Consider the following 22,867-nt stretch of genomic DNA (forward strand, 5'->3'; position numbering starts at 1 on the left):
GAGGTGGCTGCCATCCCAGGAGCTGTAACTATGACTTTGCCCTGAGACCATCCATTACCAATTTTCCAATATTGTAAGATTCTAACTATGTGATCTCAGCCCACCTCTCACTCGACACTTTGCATAATATTCTGTTTTTTACCTATAACATAATCATTTACCACTCTTCACATGCCTGGATCTTCTACCCTGGCTCAGGTCACTGTGAGCACCATACCTACCAGGTCTCTGGTGGACTCCAGGACTCTGACCTAGTACTCATTTACACATCACATCCCTTTCAGAGAGCTGGGTCAAGCACATCATGCAGTTTATCTGAAGATCCACCCCTGGAGGAGTTTCTTCTTAGGAAGGCTGGGGCTGGGACTCTAGGAAGAGTGTTGGGCTTTTCACGTGGTTCGGCTAAGTATCCATCGTGTACAGGTAAACTTCTACACAAGAAGAAGTATTTACCCAGAAGCCTAAGTGTGTGATAATTCTCTTACCAAACATGTTAAAAATGTACATTCTAACTCAAATCCTGGAAGACATGGAACTTGAGCCCTGTACTGTTGGGACTTGGGGTCCTGGCAAGGCATGAGAAGGGACAGTGCGGAGAAGACACTGTGACGGGGACCTGAGTCTATGAAGCACTTCTAGGGCACTGTGGAGAACAAGGCAGACACAGCTCATGCCATCCAGTTGCCTATAGCTAGCGTTGAGAACAGAGAGGGAAACTTTATACTGTGCAATTAAACAAATGTGTTCTCTTCTGTAGCTGATCACTCAGTATGGGACAGTAAAAAGAAACCAGAGAAACTCTGAGCAGTGTGGATTTGTGTTTCGGTAGCGTTCTGCACCCTGATGAATCATTTAGGATTCAGGGAGATGAGGTGGGGGTTGGGGGGGGTTGGGGGCAGGAAGTGTCTGAAGATGAACAAAACAAGGGAGGAACCAAGCGTCAGAGGTCAGAAGATCTCACTGTTTTAGGACTGTTAACTGGTATCATTATGGATAGTTCCTTATAACTCTTCTAACATGGTGGAGCAGGTGAGGGGAGCTCTAGAGGGTCTTGTTTTTATTTTCTTTATGTTTTTCAAATAAGGTCTCACAATGTAGTCCAGGTTGGCCTCCACCTCACAGCAACCAGGCTGTCTTAGCCTCCCGAGTGCTGGGCTTCTAGGTGTGAGTTCCCAATCCTAGCTTTGGAGTCTTTTGAAAGAGGAGTGAGTAGAAGAATGCTTTTATAAACAGCACCAAAAGATCTCCGTCCCGATGGAGTGACTTGTCACATGCTCCAATCCCATCAAACAAGGGGGCTGGGATTTCACCGTGGGTTTCAGAGTCAGCCCAGCATTCAGCACTGTCTATGAGACCTCTGAACAGCCGTGGACCAGTTAACCCGATGAGGTTACTACAGGCTCTCTATGGTGAACCAAATGGCATAATTTTGGCTTCTGCTTCTAGGTCTGCCACAGCCTCCTGAAGACATGCCCCAAGGCACAGCTCGGAGAGATCAAGTCTCCAATTCCAATCCTTTCTGCAGGCTTGCATCTCTTTCCTGTTGGACTATGGCTTGCTCTGCTTTGAAGATGCCTCCAGGACCCAGAGGGAGCCATTAGCTAGCCTTGTTTCTGTGGAGATCTTTGGCTGCACTTTCGCTGTCTCTCCCAGAGGTGAGAGGCCGCGGTTCCTGCAGCCTCAGGCTTGGCACCAGCTCCTCCCTGGTGAGTTCAGATCTCAAATCTGACTCCAGCCAGGGTTTCCTCTCTGTCCCAGAGTGACCTTGCAGGCCGCCTAGCAGACTGACTCTTAGCAGCCTTCACCATTGGTGATTTTCATTCCAGACAGGAGCCAATGGGTTTCCGAAAGAGACTGTGGGTGTCTCTTACCATCTCCACTCTGGCCGGGGTCTGGCAGAGATTTCCTCTGTAGACTGGGTAAGGAGTTCTGATGAAACCAGGCTGTCCTGGTGCTTTGTGATGTGTAGAGCAGCCAAAGCTCTTATTACTGGTAGATGGCATGTGCCTGGGATGGATAGGAACCACATCCCTCTTGAGCTGAGGTCGACTCTGCTAAGCTATGATGGGCCCTATACAATGTTTGGAGCCATGACTGGCATCGTAGAGAGCATCAACAACCTTTCAACAACCTTGGTCAGAGAAGCTGTTTTTTTTTTTTTTTTTTTTTTTTTTTTTGCAGTGGACAGTGGGTAATGCAGATACTCATAACTGGTCAAAGTGATGAGAACAAGTGACTGTAGAATGCCCATCCCTAAACAGGACAGCTATATCTAGACCCTCCTCGTCGCAGGCTCAGGGAACATCATAGAAGGTGCAGAGAGAATGTAAGAGCTATGGGTTGGAGGGATGCTGTGAAATGCTGTCTTCTAGATATGACATGGCCGTTACGCTCAGGAACCCACGGCAGCTGTGGTCCCCTGCAGAAAACTTGCACTAGGTCAAGCCAATCAGCATCCCAGGATGAATGGAGAAGGGACTCCAGGAGCTCCGCCCCTACTAGGATGCAGTTGATGGCTGGAGAGGGGCATTGTTTTTCTTTGGGGACATAGACATTGATACTCCATATATATCTCCATGCTCCAGTGGATGCACATACTCCAGTGGATGACCACACAACCATATGCATGCAGGCAGCATTAATTTGAATTAATGGCTATATAAAAAAGAAGGGGGCGTTTGGGTAGGAGGGGGGCATGTGAGGACAGGAGGAGCGGAAGTGTGGAGTAGGGGTGTACATGTATAAAAATGTTAAAAATGAGTTAAAATATTACTTAAAAACTTTAGAGCATTGGGGCTGAGAGGCAGCTTGGAATCCCTCTGCTCTCATTTATCCCAATTCCTTCGGTGAAGAGGGAGCACAGCCCTTTAAGGGAACTGCACCCCTGTCCAGACTCTAGGGAGATCTGTGGTAGAGCTGGAGGTAAAACTCAGGCCCACAGGGAGGTTTGCTGGTAGCTTCTGTTTCTGTCCTCACTGGTCCAGAATCCTTCAGGGGCTCTGGACTGAATGAGGAAAGTGTATTATACAAAGCTTAGCCCATGAGCTGGTATCTGGTACGTGCTCCATAAATGTTTATCATTAGGCTAACAACAACAACAACAACAACAACAACACCTTAAAGGAGCAAGATATTTGTGCCCCTGAGACACTTAAAGTTTTGTTGAGGACTCACAAGACTCACAGTCAGACACAGACATAACTGGGGAATCGTAGGGTACAGGTTATCATGAGATTATCTGCTGAATCAATGGATCCAGCAAGGGAGGAGATATATGATCGCCTCTAGGGTGTGCTACAAGGACGGAAGTGCTTAGTAGAAGAACCAAGTGTTCTCTGTCTTCTCCATTGTTGGCAGTGAGGGCAACGGGACAGTAGACACTTCAGGTTATCAAGGAACTCCACACCACCCTATCAGCTGGCCCCATGCGCTCACTGATTATCACCACACTCAGTGTTTTGCACTGGGGATCTAAAGAAGACAATGGTGTCGTAACTTCCTTTAGTAACACTCAAGTTTGATCCCCAGTACCGATGCTTAGGAAGAAAAAGGCACATGTCTTATAGTGGTTTGAATAGGAATGGCCCTCCTAGGCTCATATATTTGAATGCTTAGTCACCAGTGAGTGGAACTGTTTGAAAAAAATTGGAAGTATTAGGAGGTGTGGCCTTGTTGGAGGGAGCGTGTCACTGGAGGTGGGCTTTGAGGTTTCTAAAGCTCATGCCAGACCCATAGCCTGCACTCCAGGCCTGCAGATCAGGATGTAGCTCTCAGCTACTTTTCCAGTGCCTGCATGCTGCCATGCTCCCCGCCATGATGATCATGAACAAAACCTCTGAAACTGTAAGAAAGGCCCCAATTAAATGCTTTCTTCTAAGACTCGTCTTGGTCATGGTGTCTCTTCAGCAATAGAACAGTGACTAAGACATGCCTGTGATCCTGTCACTGGAAAGGCAGAGATAGGATGTCTGGTGCTTCCTGGCTAGCCAGGCTAGTTGAATCATCAAGCTTCTGATTCAGGGACTCCATGTCTCAAAATATGAGGAGAGTGCTTGAGTGAGACACCTGACACTGAACTGACTTCTGTCCTCCACCAACATGAACACGTGCACCTGCACAGGCATACATATGCATACACACACACACACACACACACACACACACACACACACACACGGAGAGAGAGAGATGCAAATAATTATTCACATTCATGCACACTGTTCTAAAGCCCCCCCTTTTGTTTTGTTATGTTATGTTATATTATGTTATGTTTTCTAGACAGAGTTTCCCTGTCCTGGAGCTCACTCTGTAGACTAGGCTAGCCTCACAGAGATCCACCTGCCTCTGCTTCCTGAGTGCTGGGATTAAAGGTGTGCGCCACCACCGCCCAGCTTTCTAAAGCCCTTCTTATGTGTTGTCCTTACAACATTCCTTAGGGACAGGTGCCATTATTACCCTCGCTTTCACAGATGAGGACAAAGGCACCAAGGTCCAGGGGAGCCCAGGTGGTGAGAGATAGAGATAACAGCGTTCTACAGAAGCCTGGAGAGTTCATCTTCAGACAAAGTGATGGAGAAGGAGCAGCCTGGAGGGGGAGGGGGAGCATCGAGTGTGCCACCCAGAGGTTGAAGGATGTAATGGAAAGTGGACCAGATGCTGCTTCTGGCCTCACCACTGAGACCTCAAGAGCAAGGAAGGCAGTGTTATCAACCACCCGGAGTCCTTGCTTGTCACTCTTTCCCATTTGACGCCTTTACCCTATGACCTAAATCCTCATTCTAAGTTTCCAGACCACGAACACACTGGTGATGAGTTAAAAATCTAGGCAATATTAAGAAACGGACACGTCACTTAGTGGCAGGCGGCGAGCTCTCCTGGAGCAAGTTCTTGTAGGTTATTCTTTGCTTGACACTAGGTTGCCTCAAAACCTAGTGAGACAAGGCAACAATCATCACTTCCCACATGGCTCTGCTTAGGTGACCAGGCTCAGCTAAGCTGGTCTTGCTCAGGGCCTGCCTTAAAGTTGCAGGAGGTTGCTGTGGTGGGGGCTTGCCTAGGAGGGTTCCTCTCTCCCAAGTGTGAGAATAGATACTGTTGTCCTGTGGGACCTCAGCGAGAACACCTACATGTGACTTCTCCATGTGGTCCCGGCTTCATCACAACCATGGTGGCTGGGGTTCCAGGGTAGCAGTCCTAGGGAAGAGACCAGCTTTTTTTTTTTTTTTTTTTTAAGATAGATATCTTCTTTAATATTATAACTGTAATTCTTTTTTTTCCTTTTATTTTATTTTACAATACCATTCAGTTCTACATATCAGCCACTGGTTCCCCTGTTCTCCCCCTCTCACCCCCTCCCCTTCCCCCCAGTGCACCCCCCAATCCCACCTCCTCCAGGGCAAATCCTCCCCCGAGGACTGCGATCAACCTGGTAGACTCAGTCCAGGCAGGTCCAGTCCCCTCCTCCCAGACTGAGCCAAGTGTCCCTGCATAAGCCCCAGGTTTCAAACAGCCAACTCATGCGCTGAGCACAGGACTTGGTCCCACTGCCTAGTTGCCTCCCAAACAGATCAAGCCAATCAACTGAGACCAGCTGGCCTTTAAGGATACACTTTCACAAGCATCATTTTCTACCCCTTCATTTTGCTAGATGCGACTCCGTTAAGCTTATATTCAAGGGAGAACAATTAGGCATGAGACTCAGTGAGAATGTAAAAACGGTCTATGGAAACACTTTAACACCACCATAGAGGTTTTCCTAGTAACCATTCTGGTTTTAAAATAAGCAAACAAAACCTAAAGAAGTTGGGTGTGGCTCCACAATTTAGGAAGGAAGATCAGGTAGCTGGGCCAGGAGAGGCAGACAAATAGGGAATGACAGCCGGTCTAGATGAGGAGAAGTCTGACCCTGCCTCTGGGGTCCTGGAGAAAGGTCATGTAACTGGAGAGCACTGGGAAAGACAAGGTCTCAGGTCTCTTAAAGCCTTCACTGCTGTGGTTCTGTGGTTTTGAAGACTAGAAAGTTCTTCCTCTGGCATCTTCCAAGCCGTCCTGCCACCGTCCCTCATGCTGACCCTCCTGTGTCCCAAGCTTTGGAGAGATAGCCCTCTGCTCATGAGGAGCTGGGGTATGGGTGGGATGGGGAAAGAAAACAAGAGAGGCTGTGTAGGACGAGATTCACATGCAGGATCATGTTTGGAAGTGAGGTGTGTGTGTGTGTGTGTGTGTGTGTGTGTGTGTGTGTGTGTGTGTTTGTGAATGAAGATCCAGGGCCTGCTAGGACTTAGCAAGGTCATGTCTAAGGTCTTGGCAAGCCGAAGGACATTGCATTTGTGCAGTGCTGACCACTGTCTTGTGTTTGGAAAGACCTCTACCCTTGTTTTGTATTTCCGCTATCTACCTCTTCCTCCTGGAAATCTTGTGACAATATTTAGGTTTAACATTGCAATGGAGTGCAATATACAAATGAAAATAGGTGGATGATGTCACACAAGGGTCTAGGACTGGTGACCACTCTCTGCCCAGGAAAAGGGGCGCCTTCTGCAGCAGCGAATTTGCTCTTTACTATCACCTGTTCCCAGAAGGGGAATGAGGTACTGAAAGCTGTCTGGATCACTCTTTCCTTCAACTACTTTACAAATTCTAGTTGTCTCCATTTTACAGATGAAAATACAGAGGTAAAGGGAAACAAACTCCCCAGACAAAGGCAGAAGTAGCACTTGCTGTTCCGTGCAAGCAGCGCAGGCCACTCTGGGTCACCCCAGGTCACCCGAGTCACATCTTCAGTCTTTAAGCATGTATTGGGTGATTCTGGGATTTGGGCATCACATGGAGAAGAACAAGGCCAGTAGACCCAGGGGGAAGTTGGGAGTGAGGAAGACTTTGACACATCCTCAGGAATCAAGATAAACATGAAGATGTTTGGCAAATTTTGTTGTTTGTGTGTATATGTGTCTGGGGACCTTTTGCCCAAACCAAAGTCATTTCTGCATATTTGTCTGCTGAATATGAGATACTCCAAAGATGACTCTTCATATTTGTTAAATTTGAAATGGAAGTTACTCAGCAGAGAGGAAAAACAAGTCTTGAATGACCTCCAATGTCCTCTGAGTTAAATATGTGAGTGTGAAATTCCTCCTCACCAAAGCCCAATTTCCCACACATGTACACATAGGTGCCGTACAGTTGTATCTGTACATATGTGCCTGTGCCCGATTGCCTGAAATCCTTTTATCTCATTTCTGCCCACACCCTGGACTTCCCAGGGACGTGGGCAGAGCTGATTTTCTTGGAAGGCAGCACTTCCTCTGTGGTCCTTGATACAGGTTGGCTGCGTCAAGGGCCTTGAAGGAAATCTGTGGCTGCTAATTCTTCACTGAAGCCAGCATCATCTCAGGTTGTCCCTAGCTATTGGGTCTGGGACAATGGACAGTCTTGGAAGAAGGGCCACCAGCTAAACCGGACATGCTCTGTTAGGAACATAAGCCACATACCTGAACAGTTGGTTATAAACTGGATTTTAGTGCATTGAATCATATTTTGAATGCACTGAATGGATTTGCTGTTTAAGGATGCCTAGTCCTGATTCCTTTAGCAGGGTTGGCAACTCACTCCATGATTTGCAGCTTTGATAAGTAGTAGATGGAACACTTTTAAGATGTCAAATGTTAGTTTAATTGTACTTTGTAGGATCCGTTATTCCAAATCATCACGCAAAGTTCTTTTGGAAGAACTATTCTGTGATGGGGATAAGCATTTGATGATTTACATATTAAGGAAGCTCAAATGTTTCTTAAGGTGGGATGGATAGTTCTTCAGTTCCGATTCAGAGAGAAAGATGTGATTTGCTAATATTCACACATGAAGACCCAAAGAACTCTACATCTGTGAGTTTTGCTCTCTCTGAGGGGCTTGGGAAGAACAGAGCTGTTTAAATGCATTTTCTTTTTTAAAAATTTATATACGAGTGCTCTATGTGTATGTACAACTTCAATACTGGAAGAGGGCATCAGATCCCACGATAGATGGTTGTGAGCCACCATGTGGTTGCTGGGAATTGAACTCAGGACCTCTGACAGAGTAGCCAGTGCTCTTAACCGCTGAGCCATCTCTCCAGCCTGAGCAAAGCTGTTTAAACTTCACATGTTATAATGCCAAAAGACTCCAAGGGTTGCCTGGATGCACCAGCCTTCTGTAGAACAGACTTGACCCTTCTCTGTGAAGTGTCTGGCCTTGACTATGGTTGAGAGAGGCCTTTGTAAGCTCTTCTGAGTTCAGAGATGATTAGTAAGTACATCTGCCTGCTTTTCACATTATGATAGCCTGGAAATGAGGGGGTGATTTTTAGAAATTAATTTTACTTATTACAGTTATGTTTATGAAGGAATTTCTGTATATATTTATATGTATATCTCTCTCATTTAAATTTGTTTACCTCCCTACCTGCCTTCTACATGTCATCTATCTTAATTTGTTATCTATCTTCTCTCTTATCCTCCACTTATCTATCATCTATTTTTCATCTATCTACCTTTCATTTATTATCTATAAACCATCTATCAATTTATTTTTCTATCCACCCACCATTTACTATCATTTTCTATCATCTATCAGTCAACATTTATCATCTATTATCTATATCTATCTATCTATCTATCTATCTATCTATCTATCTATCTATTTTCATCATCATCATCTATCCATCTATTCACCCATCTATTTCATCTATTATCTGTCACATGTATTTAGTTCTATAGTGAAGAACGGACTTCACAGTGGTGCTTGTCGTTTGGACTGCCAAAGAATGCAGCTTCCACCATCACAGGTAGCCCCACCTGGCTCTGAGATCATGGAGCATATGAATGAGATGCTGACATTAGCGTTCTGCTCACTCAGAAGCTCAGCAATAATTTCAGCACTGTGTCTCAAGGTTTTTTATTCTCTTTCTTACCTGACCCCTACTGTGAAGCTTGTTCCTAGGGAGGTGCTCTGACTTCCTAAGACAGGTGTCAGAGACAAGTGTGCTCTCGGGTGGATAATCCTTGGGTGAAGGAGCCTTAGGATTGTCCAAGGGTGAGCCATCTTGTGAGATCCTTCTGTAGAACAGACTTGACCCTTCTCGGTGAAGTGGCTGGCTTTGACTATGGTTGAGAGAGGCCTTTGTAAGCTCTTCTGGGTTCAGAGATGATTAGTAAGAAGTTGGACTTACCACACTCTTCTCCCCTCCCCCTCCCACCCCGAAGAGTTGCTCATTTCTGGGTGTGGCTGCCACACTCCTGGCTGACCTTCCATTTTTCTTCCTGACTTCCTAGTATGTCTAAATCCTGGTGTGGACTGTCAAGAGGTAGAGAGCTAATCATCTTCCAGATCTTGCAGAGTTTATGGGAAGTCGCAAGCTGTGGCTTCCTCTATGCTCAATTAGGAGTATTCATTGAACACGGGGAAGGGGAGAGGATTTTGAGTGTGAAGAGAGGGGAAAATGGGATTCTTTGCCACATATTCTCCTTGAGCCACAGGTCCACTGATGTCCCTTGGAAAGTGTTGGGCTCTGGGCAGAAAAATGCTGACCTTGGCATTAGGGGAACTGGAACCGGTGTTAACTTAATGGCCCAGGGCAGGAGAAAAATCACCTTCATTTTGAAGTAGGGAAAGCAGGATCCCTGGTCTTAGGTGACTCGTCATCTGACTTGGTAGACAAGACAGATGGGTAAAGATGTAAACTGGACTCAGAGTGGTGGGTGGGAAACAGCAGCCAGACCAAGTAAGACTCTCCAGGCTGTGGGTGAAGCAACCATGCTTTCCAGCTTTGGAGAAGGAAGATAGTAATTCCCCTCCACATGACTGTGAGGACCATGACATGGTGCATTTGAAAGAGACTCAACATTCTAAACGAGAAAGACACAAGATGATCCTCGACTATTTTCTGCTCCCACATGCCAGATGTACAGATCAATATTATCTCTGAGTAGTTCAAGTGACTCTTGACGGTACAGGCCATGCTGCCCCAACACCTCCCATTCTGGAATATCCAGGATTGTCTGGAAAGTATCTTGATATCCTGATAGCCTGATGCCAGGAATAATGTTTTTATGTTTTTGTTAGAAAAGCTATTATAAGTGACATGAACCAAGAACACATTCTCTTTTTAAAAATCAAACGATGGGCTGGGAAGACGGCTCAGAGGATAAAGGGCTTGTCATAGAAGTGTAAGGATGGAAGTTTGGGTCTCCAGAACCCACATAAAAGTCAGGTGGGTGTGGCAGCCTGCCTGAAATTTCAGTGCCTGCAGGGAATTCCTGGAGCAAGCTGGCTAGTCAGACTCGCTGTATTATTGAGCTCCTGTTCAGTGAGAGAGTCTGCCACAGTAAACAAAGTGAAGAATGATCCAGGAAGACAGTTGATGTCAACCTCTTTTCTCTACACACATGTACACACACAAATGTGCATTTTCTTATACATGCAAACATTTATATAGATGCACATACAGCACATACACATAGACATGAAACAATTGAATTATTATAAATAAGACAGTCTTCATATGGCAGTCATTCACAAGTCCTCTCGCTGAAATCTGCACTCCATCTCCCCTCTCCAGCTCTGTGGGAAATCACTGTTACCAGCGTGGTGATTCACCTTTCAGATTTTCTATTGAATATATAGATGTGTGTGTCCATAAAAATATATAACATGCTTCACAGAGACTTTGCAGCCTTCTCATTCACCTAACAACATGTCGTGAGTGGTAAGCCATGGGACCCTTATATAGCTGCAATTCACTCTTTTTATTTTAAAGATTTATTTATTTTATGTGTATGAGTGGTTTGCCTGCATGTATATGTACCTTGTATGTGTAGTGCCCACAGAAGCCGAAAGAGGGCACTGGATCCCGCGGGACTGGAGCTACAGTGGGTTGTGAGTTGTGTGAGTGGGGGAGATAAACCTGAGTCCCCTGCAAGAGCAGTAAATGCTGTTATGTGCTGAGTTGTCTCTCCAGTCTCTGGAATTCATTCTTTTTCACCGTCATAAAGTATGTTACAGTTAGGAACAGTATAGTTTATAGCATCCCTCTGTTGATAGATACCTCCCCAAGTTTTTGTTACTCAGAAAACATGCTGCAAAGCACTTGTTGGTAAACTCACACTGTGTTTACACACAACTCTTTCTCTGGAATAAATAACAAGCAAGCTATGCGATGCCGTTTTAGCTAAGCTGTCTTCTAATTCATGAACAATGGCCCAGTGTGGAGCACACATTTCACCACATCATTATCAAATCTCATATCACCACACTGGGCAAGCTTGTGAGATCAATTCAGGGACTGCTTTGATGTTTGGCTTTCTGGCTTTTTTGAGTTCAAATACTTTCTGATGCAGTATACTGTTCCCTTTGTCAATTGTTTTTTATTCATTTCACCCATGTTTCTAGTGGCTTTTTACAACAGAAGTTGTTTTGTGTTATAATTTCAAATATTTACCTTTGTTCACTGCTTATCTGTAAGTTTATGATATCTTTTCCTCTTATCCCTAGGATGTTTTGAATTTTTGTGGAAAATGTTATCTTTTTTTTTTCTTCTTTTGATTTCGCTTTCCATACTTTTCCATGCAAGTCTTTCTTTCCTTTAGTTTATGGAAAGTTCACGTACTTTCTTGAGATCCTTCTTTCCCCTCCTTTGGTATTTTTCGAGACAGGGTTTGTCTGTGTAGCCCTGACTGCCCTGGAACTTTCTCTGTAGACCAGGCTGGCTTCAAACTCAGCGATCTGTCTGCCTCTGCCTCCCAAGTGTGGGAATTATTGTGCTGTCTTTATATTTTGGGCTCTTTATTTTTGTGTGAGTTGTGGATATGCCTTGGGTTTTGCTTTTGAAAAGGCTGCTGAATCACTGGAAACATTACTGATTTTCTGTGTCCCATTTTCTCAGTTGTTTATTTGTCAAATGCTTATTTATTCGTGAATGACTCCTGGCTGCCCAGCCTCTTCACTGTCTGTCTGTCTGTCTGTCTCTGAGCCACTTGCAGGCTTAGAGGAGGTTACTGCACACCTTCCTGTAATAGCTCACGTACAGCTGCTTTCTTTACTCTGCAGGGATCCTCTTCACACCCCAGAGTGTTGTGTTTATTATAAGGTTGAAGGAGGAAGAAATGATTTAGAGCATTGGGCCTGTCAGTTGCCACCTGTGTCTATTCATTATTTATTTGTAATTTATTTATTTATTATTTATTTATTTATTTGCATACTATAAGCTCCGTGTGTCTATTCATTATATTTATTTATTTATTTATTTATTTGCATATTATAAGCTCCATGAGGATGGTGATCTTGTCTGACTTGTTTATTTTTATTTTTTTGTTCACAAAGGTATGTGTGAAGGCCAGAGGTCAGTGTTGGATACCTTCCTTGATCACACTTCTCATTTTTCTTTCTTTTTTTTTTTTTTTTTTGAGTCAGGGTCTCTCACCGTGTCTGGAACTCACGGATTTGGTTCTGGATCCTCTTGTCTTTGCCTCCTCAGTGCTGGAACTTACAGCTGTGCCAGTGTCTTTCAGTGACATGGATTCTGGAAGGTTAAACTCAGGTCCTCATGCTCCTGCAGAGTACATACATTATTATTGTCCGAGCCATCTCCCCAGCCCTGCTCTGACATTTAAGATGTATGTATCCCATGTGAGGGGACATTTAAAAAATAATTGATGAATAAATGAGCAAAAGGCAATACTCTGACCAGGGGCATTTGTGTTTTAGTTTTTCAGACCTGAATAAATTGTTGAAGAGGTTCATGTTGTTAGTCACAAAAACTCACAGACAACTTTCCCAGCTGCTAACATCTCCACATGTGCTTTGAGCTCCATGCATATGCCACATGACTAAATACTGAACCCTTGAAATCCTTGAGACAATTCATCCAGAGGGGTTTTCTGCTCATAGGAATCTTTGAAAAAAGTTCCTTTTAGGGCAAAACATTTCAAATTAACCAGATATAATCACTGAGCATTTGGGTCAACAATGGTATTTGTCAAGCCTCTTTGTTGAGTGTTTTAAACACAATAACATTGAGCTTACAGAAAGGACACTAAGTAGTCACAGTAACCATACATAGTTGACACCACAGTCATTACTGTATAGAAATACTGTTTTTAGTGCATTAGCAACCAAGCCAGAACACTTTGATGCAGAAGTGACAATTGAATAGAGACTTGGGCAAACAAAGAGGAAAAAGTTTGACACAGGCTCTTAGGCAAAAGAAAATAGAACTATGTGACTCACTATATCACACTACAGCTTCCATGATGGGGTGTTTCCCCCATTTCTTTCTCTTCTTTTTTCTTTTTTCTCTTAAATTTTATTGTGTGTGTGTGTGTGGCGGGGGTTCTGCAAGGGCAAAGGGTGGATACACAGGGATGGGAAATGAATGGGGTCAAGATGCATGATGTGAAAGATACAAAGAATAAATAAAAAGAAAGTTAGAAAATAATAAAAGTATAAAACTAAAAAAAAATAGAAGAAATAAATGAGAAGCCTCATTGTAACTGAGCTGGAAAGGGAGGCAGAGGCTTGAGAAAAGGATAGAATAGAATGAGAGACAAAGGGAAGGATGGCAGCGGCAGTGACATCAGGTGGACTCTGGAGTCAGGGAACTCCAGACCCACATGCTGGTTTTGCTTATCTGTGCTGTAACCTGGAGATTAACCACTTTCTCCTCAGCTACATTATCAGTAAAAGCACACTCCATTGAGTGAATATCAGTGCAACATTCCCTGGAACATTAGACACATTTGCTACAGGGACAGGATGTTTAGATTTGTTATGATCCTTCTGGGCTGGTTGTTCACTTTGATTTTTAAGAAAAGGGGGAAAAATCATCACTGGTTTTGGAGATTTACAACCTGAAATCAAGCAACAATGCCAAAAGGGAAATTGGTATATATATATATATATATATATATATATATATATATATATATATATATTAATGACCTAGTAAGTCTGTTTTATCAGTTAAAAACTACATCTGGCTAGTGGAGGGTGGGGAGGTGTGTGAAGACAGGTGGATCTCCAAGTTTGAGGCCAACCTAGTCTACAGAGTGAGTTCAAGGACAGTCAGGGCTACTCAGAGAAACCCTGTCTCAAAAACAAACAAACAAACAAACAAACAAACAAACAAATAAAAGAAAAAGAAAGCAAAACAAGACCTCTCTGAATACATAGTTTGTAGAAGAAGCTAATGGTTAACAGATAACTTTATAATAACACAGAGGTAAATTTGGCATGTGGATTGGTAAAGAGAAGAAGACATGAGATGTAGGAGATATTCTTTGTAGGACTGGGAAGGGTTATGAAGTGTAGAAATGTACGGCCAGAAACTCTTAATAAGAGGTTCCTAGATGGCTGTACACAAGAACACAGATCTCTATGGAAGGACATCCTTAGATCATGGTCATGAGCAACACTTACTTATATGATTTTCCTTCTGGGAGTGTTTTCTGGGAGACTCTATGGAAGCCTATTTTCCAGCTTCTGGAGTTTCTGAAAGCCTACTGAGACAGGTGTTTATTACACCCAAGTCTGTGAAATGAAAACATGCCCATCATCTTGGTGATCTCTCAGGCCCTACCACATCCCACAGAGATACATTTATCCCTTCCATTGGACTTGCTTTGGCTCTATTTTCTTTAAAGAAAACCATCCGAATATCTGACTTAATTTTTTTTAGGACTGTTGAGATGGATCAGTGGGTATAGGTGATTGCCACCAAACCTGATGGTCTGAGTTTGAGCCTTGGAACCTATATGGAATGGACTCCCACAATAGTCCTCATACTGCCACATGCACTCATGTGAACATACACACATAATTAATAAGTTAATGTAGACATTTTTAAAATGATGTTTTTAAGGGATTGATGAGATGGCTCAGGGGGTGAAGGCACTTGCTGCCAAGTCTGATGACTTGAGTTCAAATCCTAGAACACGTGTGATAGAAGGAGGGGACTGACTTCTATAGGTAGTCTTTTCATGATGCATGCACATGTGCATACACACACAACACACACACACGTAAACAAACAAAAGTAAATAAAAAGTTTTTCAAGTGTATCAACATACTACCATTTAGAAATCATCACAGAAAGTTTCTTTTACTTAAAAAGTGCCCCCTGCTCATCTGTGTCAGCCCCCTTCTTACTCCCTCTCTTTTACTACCCATTCAAACCTTGCCTATCTTTCAGGAACCCACTGATGTCTTCTGGAGGTCTTCTCTACTCAGTCCAACTTACAGGGATTTCTCTCTTCGCCATTTATCAGTGTTATCTGGAGGATATAACAGTTTTATATTTATGGAATCTTTGTGAAGACAGTACATCGAATCCCTGTGTACCTGACAGGAGTTAATATCTTACATCACTACTGTCTGTCTGTCAAATGAGAAAACCACCATCGACGCATTGCTACAACTTACTCTGACTTCCTCCGTTTCCCCTGGTGTCCTTTTTCAAGTCCAGGACCCATACCGTGTGTCACTCATTACATCTTCTTTAGTGTCCGTATTGCCTTCCTTCCCGTTTGTGGTGACAGTTTCTTGGGTTCTCTTGTTTTGGTTGACTGACAGCACTCAGCATCAGTTGGGAATCTTGTAGAAAGTCCCTCACTTAGAATTTGCCTGTTGGTTTCCTCATGAATAGACAAAGGCCGTGGTTTGTGGGTTGGGTCCACGGACCTCAAGTGCCTTCCCATCAAACCCTATCAAGGACAGGCACGGTCACAATGACATTTCAGTGCTGATGTTATGTAACCACAGTACCTGACACTAAGTAGTTTGGCAGATTTCACCACTGAGAAGATGCTCTCCTCCCCTTCTCCAGGCTCATGCTGAATCCTTTGGAAGCAAGTTACTGTGTGCAACTTATGCATAAGGAGTTGAAAGTGGGGAGGGTGAGACTCCACTTCCTTAAAAGTAGATTAGCTACATAAATTATTTAGAATCCCTTTTCATGGGAAATGGGCTGTTCTCTTTCATTTGTTTATTCAGTCATTTATTTACATCAGCACGGACTTGTGGATATTTATTTTATACGCTGAGTTATAATCTAACATGCCTTTATTTATTTTGCTGATCAAATTGTTTCAGCTTTGATTACTGGGAGATCTTTCAGCTGACTCTTATGTTCTTTTGACGTACTTCATTGTGTGTGTGTGTGTGTGTGTGTGTGTGTGTGTGTGTGTGTGTGTGCATTCAACATATATTCTAGGCTTATCTTATGGATTTCCTGACCCAGTCTTAGAATTAATCATTTTTTTTCCTAAGGAACTTTGATTCCTTTTATTGGGAGATGGGATTAGAAACCTAGATCTTGGCACTTGGTTTTCATGGCCAATGGATGGACACTGCCAGAATACTTTGCCCTTGGGCCCTTTTAGCTGATGGAGTGAGGGGTCAATGGATATGTATTATATACACTTGTATACATATAAATGTCTATAAAATTTTCCACATGTAACTACCCATGCCTCTCTTGAATTAAATCTGGATATATACTGATATGTGCACGTCTAATTCATTGTCACATGATTATTTGGAGGAAACTTAAAAAAGAGTAAGCTACAAAGTTCTGCATGTCACTTCGAAGCTAATGGATCAAGACAAATGTTGAACTTATGGAGCTTTAAAAACAGGTTAAAGTTACTGAATTTCTTTTTGCTTTAATGTTGGAACTAATGTTGATAATATGAAAACATTAGAAGACATTATAAATATAAATTTTATTTTGTTGTTACCATTCGGTATTTGCCTCAGTTATATGTTGCTACCTGTGTATAGTTTGGCTGATTCCAATCCTAATAGAATTGGAAAACTCTTGCATTAGGTAATCCCTGGGTATACTGAAGTTTTAAATATGGAAATAAACATGGCAAGAATCCAAAATCATCTCTGAAGATCGTGTCCACGTGTGTTGGTGAAATCTGCATTACTCATTTCTTTTCCCTCTCTTTCTGTTTCCTTGCATTATTGGCGGGCTGCAGACTCCAGATCCAACTCCGTCTTCTGAAATGATCCCGACTCCCAGAATGCCCCTGGTGCTGCTCCTGCTCTTGCCCATCCTGGGTTCTGCAAAAGCTCAGGTTAATCCAGGTAACACAGCCACGTCTCAGTTGGATGCTGAAGACCAGGTTCCTGCCCATGCCTGTCAGTGCTTATCTTAGGAAGAGTTCTGCCAAGGGAACCCACAGCATCAGTTGTTTTCACTAGAGTGGTGAAATGTGGCCAAGTCAGAAACAAAGTCGTATCTGTTCCCTATCCATATAGAATGTGTCGGCTATTTACAAGAGGTTTTATGTTGAGCAGAGCAATTTAAATGCCACTTTTCTTTTTAATGGGAGAAGGAATGGCTATTTGCTGCTGTGCCTTTTGGGGAAAATGGGAGAGAAATTTTAGATGCAGCAGGGAGCTTCTTTTGGTTGGATTGTCCATTGGATGCTAGGCCTGGGTTTTACTTGACCATCCTGTTATACTTTTGGAACGCTGACTCTGTGGAATGACAGGTTCCCAGGATCCCAGGTAGTGTCTCTTTCTCACAGGATGTGACTATGCTCAAAACAGAGATATGAGATGAATCTTTTGAGTCAATTTTTTTTGTGTATGTTGTTCTAGTTCATATATATTTTAGCTTTAACCTAAAGCATATGATTATGTCATTTGTCTGTTACACAATAATGTTGATTAAATCTTCAATAGCTCAGTGACTTAAAATGAGTGTCTATTTTGCTTACAAACTTATAGTTTGATGGTTTCTGCTGTGCTTGGTTGGACTGTACTTTGATCTGTCTTAGTGCATGTACCTATCTGGGATTTAGCTGGCTATTGCCTCATGTAGGGTTACCTTGGCCCTGATGAGAGGCAGTTTGGCTGTTGCTCTGTGGATTCCTCTAGCAGACTAGCCTGGTTATGTTTTCATGGAAATTGCATAAGAGCATGAGCTGGAATCTGCAAACAATCTTTCAATCCACTGCTCAGATTATGTTTGTTAAGACCGTACTGGCAGGGATGAGGGCTGTAGCTTGGTGGTTGCCTGTTCACTAAGACCCTGTTTCAACTCCCAGCACTGAGGTGGGGAACCTCAGTGGTCAAAGCAAGTCATATAGCTATGCGCAGAGTCCATAGGAACAAAAAATGCACATGGTAAAGAGAAATATAAAGATTTTAAGTCATATTTTTATTCTTTGACAAATATAAACATATAAAAGCACACATAACTTATGTGTTCAATTGGATAGGTATTTACAAATCCATTCAGACATGTCTAACCTGAAGCAGAGGGTAGCTGTGAATGTGGGATAATACAAAAGCGTACACTTATATAAAACATGACATTTCCCCCGCATGTGATCTTTTTGGTTGTGCTGCTTTTGAATGTGAACTTTGTAGATGATGACATTGTATGGCAATGTCAAAGGTTGGATGGCCCTGGCAGTGAGTGACATTTTCACATTTAAGAAACAGAGGCATCATGGAGTTCTTCCTCCTGCCCTACCCTCGTGACATCCATTATATTGCTTTCTTGAAAGAAAGACTCATTTTGCCTGCTTGTACTTTATGTAAAGGAAGGCATATGATACATGGATACTGCGCCTAGCTTCTTAAACTGACCGTTTTTTGTATGACATTTATTCCGTGGCTACATGCCGTGGGTGACGGCCCTTTCTTGTTGTTGTATAATATTACTTTCTTTGCATACTTCATTTACATAGTCTACTATGGGTGGGAACTTAGATAGTTTAAAGTTTGGGCCTGTTTGTGAAAAAATCTTCCATATTCTTGCACAGAGTTTGTGGTAAGGATATATACTCAATTTTCTTGAGTTTATATCCAGAAGTGGAATTCCTGGGTCACTCGTAACATGTTATTTAATGTTCTTAGTAATGCCATAGAGTTTTCCAAAGTGATTTTTACCCACTTAGCCTCCCACAATAGTATGTAGAGCTCAATTTTTGAGCTAGCTATAATTACGTTCTCAAGGGTACATTCATTTTGTCTTTATACTAGCATAATGGTACATTTGCGAGAGTGCCTCCCCTGACCAAATCCATGTTCATGCACTATTCTTTATATCCTTAATAGGAAACACAACACGGTCAAAACTCCTTTTAAAAAGTTAAAGAATTGTTGGATGAGTGAATTCAATGCCTTTTTCCATTATTATATCTGAAGTGCTCAGTGGGGGCACCTCAGATCTTAACTTGGACACCTTTTTATTTTTATGCTTTGTAGCCCTCTTAACTTACAAAGTTTGGTTGCCTCCTACAACGGTCTTTCTGCTCTGGTCTCCAAAGAAGAGGGCAAAGAGTGCACACAATGTCTAGTTGCTGGGTGTCATTCATCATGGAGGCTGGCATACTTGGGGGCATTTAAGCAATTCAACCAGGGAGACCAGCTTCCTTTATTAGAATACAAGTCACAGTCCTTGAGGAGGAAACAGGCTGCCTGAAGGCAATTTTACTCCCTGTTCTGTTGTTAGGTATTTCTGTCGGCTCTTTCCACCAGCACAAAGAAGTAGATGTCTTTATTTTAAAAGGGTTTCCTAGGAACATGGCACTTATTGAAGGACTAACCCTTTTCTCTGCCATCCCCTTCCATTTTACCAAGTGAAACTGGAGATGAGGTGTAAAAAGCAGACAAGAAGTTTTTCTTTCTCCTCAGTGTTAAATGGTTGTCGTGGAACTCGGCGCTCATGGAGTTGCATAGTTTAGCCACTGCTTGATGCAGAGTAGACACAGAATAAATACTCACTGATTTAGAGGAGACTTTCAGGGGTCTCGACTGGTACTTCCCAAAAGACTGAAGCTACTGAAAGTACTGATTGTAGATAAAGGTGCTCAGTGACAATAAGTTCTGGGCTTTAGATTTTCCACACAGGTTAGCCACATCGTATAGTAGAGAGACTTGGGCTATAAGCAAATATTATTATTATCAGCAAATATTATTATATGGCCAACTCTTAACAGAAATAGGTTTAAGGCCATGTCAGAAGATATCAGAAACCCTATCCTAATCAGTCACGAGCCAAAATTCATGTAATGACTGTTAAAAAACTGAAACTGAAGTCAGCAACTCAAATAGCAATGTAAAAAGTCAGACATCCTAACATAATACTAGCTCAAGATATACTAATTGGATACTTATACACCGAGGAGTGATGGGGGAAATGGTAAGGCTCCTCCCATAATTAAATCATTATGTTTCTATAAGAGCAAAAAACTTGGGAATACAGTAGAAACACTGCAGTTCATAACGCACGATAGTCTGGAATCTGAGCCCTGTGGCTTTAGGCAGAGTCCATTGGCACTGACAGCATGCTCAGTGCGAGGTGTGTGGGTTGTGGCTAAGGCACAAGGTTCCCGTGATGACGCATGGTGCAACATGGGTGAGCACTTCCAGAAGCAAACAGCTGGTATGCATTTGATTTTGAATTGATCTTCATCATTGTACTTTCAAAAGCCTTTTATTGTTGCCAATACTTTTACAAATCTTACATTCAGTTACGCCCCCCGCTCCCCGCAAACTCGATGTGAGATTGTGACCCACAGTTTAAGGCACTGGGCTCTCAAGTAGCCGAGCTTTGGCAAACGAGTTGGTAAATTTGGTGATGTCACTGACATTTCCAGAGATGGCAGTGTTCAAAGTAGCCAGAGGGGCTGCAGGGTAGGGCTCTAGAAGTCTCCATGAGGAATACTGAGATGCAGTATGTTACAGCCCTGCAGTATAGATGGTGTGCTAACAATCTTTCAGTTTCAGTGGTGCATTAGGAACCCAACCCTAACAGTTGCCAATCTGATGGAGGAAGTACTGGAAGGCCCGAGGGCAGCATCTTACAGCAGAATCATAATTCAGAAGTTGGCTAATGGCAATCCATACCCAGTAAACCACTATACTAATAATTTCACAAAAAATCATTTTCATAAGTCAGCAAGTCAATTTGGGTGGGATTAGAAAATTCTGTTGAGTGATTTGAAGTTAATTTATAAAAATACTTAGCTTTATTATTTATTCATTAGTTCATTATTTATTTATTTAATTTGCTTATAATAAGTTAATTAAGTTTGAGGCTCAACTTGAAGCTAAAGAATAGCATAAGGCTAAAAAGATTACACAGAGCTCAGACCTGGAGCTTTAATCTCTTTGTCATGCTAAATGAGGAAGTTCTGAGGTAGAAGCCCTTCTGGGCCAACAGTGGGGATGCTCTGGGTCCCTTCAGTACCAAGTTGTCAACTTACTCCCAGTTCCTTGACTTCCATCAAGGCTGATGTCTATTATCTCCTCTACATAGTTTCAAGATGAAAAATTATTTCCATTTCTCTGTTTCCTGAGTGTTTGTGTCTCAAGAGAAATGCTGAGAGTTTAACTAATGCTCTCTCTCTCTCTCTCTCTCTCTCTCTCTCTCTCTCTCTCTCTCTGATGGTTAGAATAGAGCCCTGAGGGGGAGGAATATAAAAAGCAAGAAGGAGATGCCCCTGGATGAATCTCTCTCATATGAGCAATGTTAGACGGGCTCTTTCTTTCTTGCATGTTTGTTTGTCAAGTCTAGTCCTGGGTGGCCTCTTCTATCCTTCCTTCCAGTAAAAGGATCTTCCTCTGGGGACAGTAGAAGATCAACTGCCCCTTGAGCTCTGTTGATTACACTGAGCAGGGGAAAAGAGACAAAACTGCAGAGCTCAACCAAACCACCAACTGATGTTCAAAGACCATGCTATATGCTCCTCGTACTATTTGAAGTAGTGTTAACAATGTAATCTTCAGATTGAGATAATAGGTGTGCAGTACTATTACTCCAGTTTGCAGATAAGGGGATGGAGGCCCACAAACATTAGGTGGTAACTGGAGGTAATAGGCTAAGCAGAGTAGCCTGGATGGAATCCCATCTAGTGCTAGCAGGATGATAGACCTTGACCTCCAAGCTCCCCTGCTTTCTGCAGATAGCAAGACCACAGAGTATCAATGCAGAGGAGCCCTGAGTCATGGGCCAGCTGGGTGTGCACGGATGCGAGGGCCTGAGAAACCACTGAAATTGAATCTCAAGCTTGATTTGTGGAGGCAAAAGTGCATTTTGTAAAAAAAGAAGTTCAGTTACTGGATAGTTAAAGGACTCTGTGGCCAGTTTTTGGAATGCTCAAGAAAGACTGGATTAATCGAGTCTTACAAATGAGGAAATTGAGAGTTGTGGCTACGCCATTTGTGTGGCTGTGATTAAATGCCCTAAACAAATGGAACACAGGAGAGGAAGTTGGGTTTATAGTTGTAGGTTATAGTCCATCATTGGCTAGTCTCATTAACACTCACAGCCAAGAAAGAAAGAAAGAAATGCATCTTGATGCTTGGTTTTGCTCAGCTAGCTTCTTTCATTATTATAGAGTTCAGGACCCACTGCCTAGGGAATGGTGCCACCCACACTGGGCTGGCTCAACTCACAAATAGGTCAGTCCCCTGCAGACATGCCTGCGGGCCAGCCTGATCTCTGCAATTCCTCAATGAGGCTATCTTCCAGGTGATTCTAGATTATGGCATGTTGACATTCAAAATTCATTAGTACACAGGTTCACAGAGACAAAATGGTGGGAGGAAACAGGATTTGAAAGTGAATTGCCACAGCTCACTTGGGATCTAGGCTGGTAGTTCTTAACCTATGGTTTGTGACCTCTTTGGGAGTCAAATGACCCTTTCACATCTGCATATCAGATATTACGATTCATAAGAGCAGTAAAATTACAGTTATGAAGTAAGAATGAAGATAATTTTATGGTTGGGGGTCACTACAACATGAGGAACTGTGTAAAGGGGCTAAAGCATTAGGAAGGTTGAGAGCCACTGTGCTAGGCTGTGACCT

At 42.8% G+C, this 22,867-nt stretch overlaps 1 protein-coding gene across 1 annotated transcript in view; it reads left to right on the top strand.

The window, feature by feature from the left end:
- The window catches only part of Ddr2 (discoidin domain receptor tyrosine kinase 2), a 106,309-nt gene that overhangs the window by 39,937 nt on the left and 43,505 nt on the right, over positions 1-22,867 (top strand). The window contains exon 2 of the mRNA XM_028864346.2: positions 17,013-17,121. Within this exon, the coding sequence (XP_028720179.1) occupies positions 17,040-17,121 (82 nt within the window). The 5' untranslated portion in view covers positions 17,013-17,039. The remainder of the gene's footprint in view (positions 1-17,012; positions 17,122-22,867) is intronic.

The sequence above is a fragment of the Peromyscus leucopus genome, chromosome 15, assembly GCF_004664715.2.
Source record: "Peromyscus leucopus breed LL Stock chromosome 15, UCI_PerLeu_2.1, whole genome shotgun sequence".
In the NCBI taxonomy this organism is placed as follows: domain Eukaryota; kingdom Metazoa; phylum Chordata; class Mammalia; order Rodentia; family Cricetidae; genus Peromyscus; species Peromyscus leucopus.